This window comes from Salvelinus sp. IW2-2015, unplaced genomic scaffold, assembly GCF_002910315.2.
Source record: "Salvelinus sp. IW2-2015 unplaced genomic scaffold, ASM291031v2 Un_scaffold1889, whole genome shotgun sequence".
NCBI lineage: Eukaryota > Metazoa > Chordata > Actinopteri > Salmoniformes > Salmonidae > Salvelinus > Salvelinus sp. IW2-2015.
Genome location: NW_019943251.1, coordinates 92,594 through 95,995, shown reverse-complemented (window position 1 = coordinate 95,995; position 3,402 = coordinate 92,594). Strand labels below are relative to the sequence as shown.

General features: G+C 52.3%; 1 protein-coding gene across 1 annotated transcript in view; it reads left to right on the top strand.

The window, feature by feature from the left end:
• The first annotated feature begins 935 nt into the window (after positions 1-935).
• Positions 936-3,402, top strand: part of LOC112072319 (rho guanine nucleotide exchange factor 17-like) — a 22,311-nt gene continuing 19,844 nt past the window's right edge. The window contains 1 exon segment of the mRNA XM_070439742.1: positions 936-1,073. Within this exon segment, the coding sequence (XP_070295843.1) occupies positions 936-1,073 (138 nt within the window).

The window sequence follows — 3,402 nt, the reverse complement described above, 5'->3', positions numbered from 1 at the left end:
CAGTGCCCGGTGTCAGGCCAACGGTCAGGCCACGGTGGTCAGGCCCAGGTCATGTGCACGGTGTCAGGCAGGTCATGTGGCAAACATCAAATACGGAGCCGTATACCACAGAACGGTTCCACATCATATACGGAGCGTATACCAACGGTTTCCACATCAATACGTAGCGTATACCACACGGTTTTCCACATCAATACGGAGCGTTACGCACACGGTTCGCACATCAATAACGGAGCGTATACCACACGGTTCCACATCAATACGGAGCGTATACCTCACGGTTCACATCAATACGGAGCGTAATACCACAGCGGTTCCACATCAATATGGAGCGTATACGCACACGGTTTCTACAGATCAATACGGAGCGTATACCACACGGTTCCACATCAATACGGAGCGTATACCACACGGTTCCACATCACTACGGAGGTATGACCACACGGTCCCACATCAATACGGAGCGTATATCACATAACGGCTTGGTCCCATGCAATACGGAGCGTATACACAGAGGTTCCACATCATACGGAGCGTATACCACACGGGTTCCACATCAATACGGAGCGTATACCACACACGGTTCCACCACGGTTCCACATCATACGGAGCGTATACACAACGCGTTCCAAATCAATGACGGAGCGTATACCACACGGTTCATCATCAATATCGGGCGGTATACCAACACGGTTTCCACATCCCCGCCCCCCCCCCCCCCCCCCCCTCCCCCAGCCCCCCCCCATCCCACCCTCCCCCCCGCCCCCCCCAATACGGAAAGCGTATACCTCACGGTTCCACACAATACGGAGCGTATACCGACACGGTCACATCAATACGGAGCGTATACCACACGGTTCCACATCAATACGAGGCGTATACCACACGGTTCCCACATCCATACGGAGCGTATACGCACATCGATCGGTTCTAGCATGCAATACGGAGCGTATACCACACGGTTCCACATCAAATACGGAGCGTATATCACACGGTTCCACATCAATACGGAGCGGTATACCTCACGGTTCAACATCAATACGGAGCGTAATACGCACAGCGGTTCACATCAAGTACGGAGCGTATACCTCACGGTTTCCAATCAATAGGAGCGTATACCCACGGTTCCAAATCAATATCAGAGCGTTACCACACGGTTCGCACATCAATACGGAGCGTATACCACACGGTCCACATCAACTCGCTGATGTTTTCAATGTGGCTCGACATACACGTTACGGTAAATGATGGTTTATTATAGTTTTCTTGACATTTTGTTTTTAATTATTAATGGTTTACCTGTACCGGACCGACCACCGACTTACTTTCAACCCGTGGTTTTCATTGTCATGGTTTACCAGTGATTGGATGGAGGGAGGTAACTTACCGATTGGATAAGCATGCTTGACCCACGGTCTGGTTTGTGTGCCATTGGCTGAGTGCAGGCCGGTGAACTCTGTTCCAGGATGGCTCCATGGTGCTGCCAGGATCTCTGGGATCTGATAAACAATCTCATGCCTAACCAATGAAGGGATCAACTAGTGATCCACTGTCTGGCTGCTTCAGAGGCCGCTATACGCCTACAGATTAGAGAGAGAGAGAGGGAGAGGGGGAAAGAGGTAGAGAGAGAGAGAAGGTAGAGGAGAGGTAGAGGTAGAGAGAGATAGAGAGAGAAGAGATAGAGCAGAGAGGTAGAGAGAGGTAGAGAGAGGGTAGAGAGAGGTAAGAGAGGTAGAGAGAGGTAGAGAGAGAGAGAGAGAGAGAGAGAAGAGAGAGGAGAGAGAGAGAGAGAGAGAGAGAGAGAAGAGAGAGAGAGGGAGAAGGGAGAGGGAGAGGGAGAAGGGAGAGGGAGGGGGAGAGCGAGAGGGATGAGAAGAGAGAGAGATGAGAATATGTTTCTATTTTGGGGAAAATTAAAGCTTATTTCCTGACACCAGCCTTTGTGAAAATGCGGAACACATCCAGGCAAGCCACAGACCCTGTGAAACAAGCACCATGAGTTGGAATGGTGTAATTTGTGTGTGATCTGCGTATAAGCTGAGTTGGTAGGATGTGTGTGTGTGCGCGGCGGTGCATTGTTTATTAATCAGTGGTGAGTGGTGTGTTTGGGTCTGTTCAGAGGGTGCCTAATCGATGGTGTCTCACACACGCTTCTCATTCTGTTTTGAACTACATGGCACCTGGGTTTACTATGGCTTTCAGTTTAACATACCCCATTCTTCTCCCCTCTCACAAGCCTCTCTCCCCCCTCTCTCCTCTCTAGAAGCCTCTCTTCCCCTCTCTCTCTCTCCTCTCTAAGCCTCTCTCCCCCTCTCTCCTTCTAAAGCCTCCTTCCCCTCTCTCTCTCTCTCTCCCCCCTCTCTCCTCTCTCAAGCCCCTCTTCCCCTCTCTCTCTCTCTCCTCTCCCCTCCCAAGCCTCCTTTTCCCTCTCTCTCTCTCTCTCTCTTCACCCTCCCAAGCCTCTCTTCCCCTCTCTCTCTTTCCTCTCCCAAGCCTCTCTTCCCCTCGTTCTCTCCTCAGCCTCCTCTTCCCCTCTCATCTCTCCTCAGCCTCTCTCCCCCTCTCTCTCTCTCCTCAGCCTCTTCCCCCCTCTCTCTCTCCCACTCTCTCCCCCCTCTCCTTCTTCCCTCAGCCTCTCCTTTCCCCCTGCAAGACTCCTCTTCCTCAGCACTTCCCCTCTCTCAACTCTCCCAGCCTCTCTTCCCCCTCTCTCAACTCTCCCAAGCCTCTCTTCCCGCTCTCTCAAAAGCCTCTCTTCCCCGCTCTCTCCTCTCTCAGCCTATCTTCCCCTGCTCTCTTCTCTCCAAGCCTTCTCTTCCCCCGCTCTCTCCTCTCTCAAGCTCTCTTCCCCGTCTCTCCTCTCTCAAAAGCCTCTCTGTCCCCGTCTCTGACCTGGCCTGACACCGTGCACTGACCTGGCCTGACACCGTGCACTGACCTGGCCTGACACCGTGCCCTGACCTGGCCTGACACCGTGCACTGACCTGGCCTGACACCGTGCCCTGACCTGGCCTGACACCGTGCACTGACCTGGCCTGACACCGTGCACTGACACATGCAGGACCTCTGTGCCTTCTATGCAGTCCTGCTCCCTCCTTTGACAGACAGCCGACAGTAACATGTATAGTTGGTAGAGAGTGGAGCTTGTAACCCCAGGATAGTGGGTTGGGTTCATGGGACCACCCATTGGTATAAAGTAGGCACGCATGACTAAGTAGATTTGGATAAAAGCATCTGCTAAACGGCATATATTATTACTATATATTAGACTAGAGAGAGGATAAAAGAGGGATATACTGTAAATACTCGATACTATGGAGCCAGGGAGGTTGTGGAGGGATGGGGAGAGGGGTTACAGGTGTAACTGGAGGGTGGAGGGATGGGGAGAGGGGTTACAGGTGT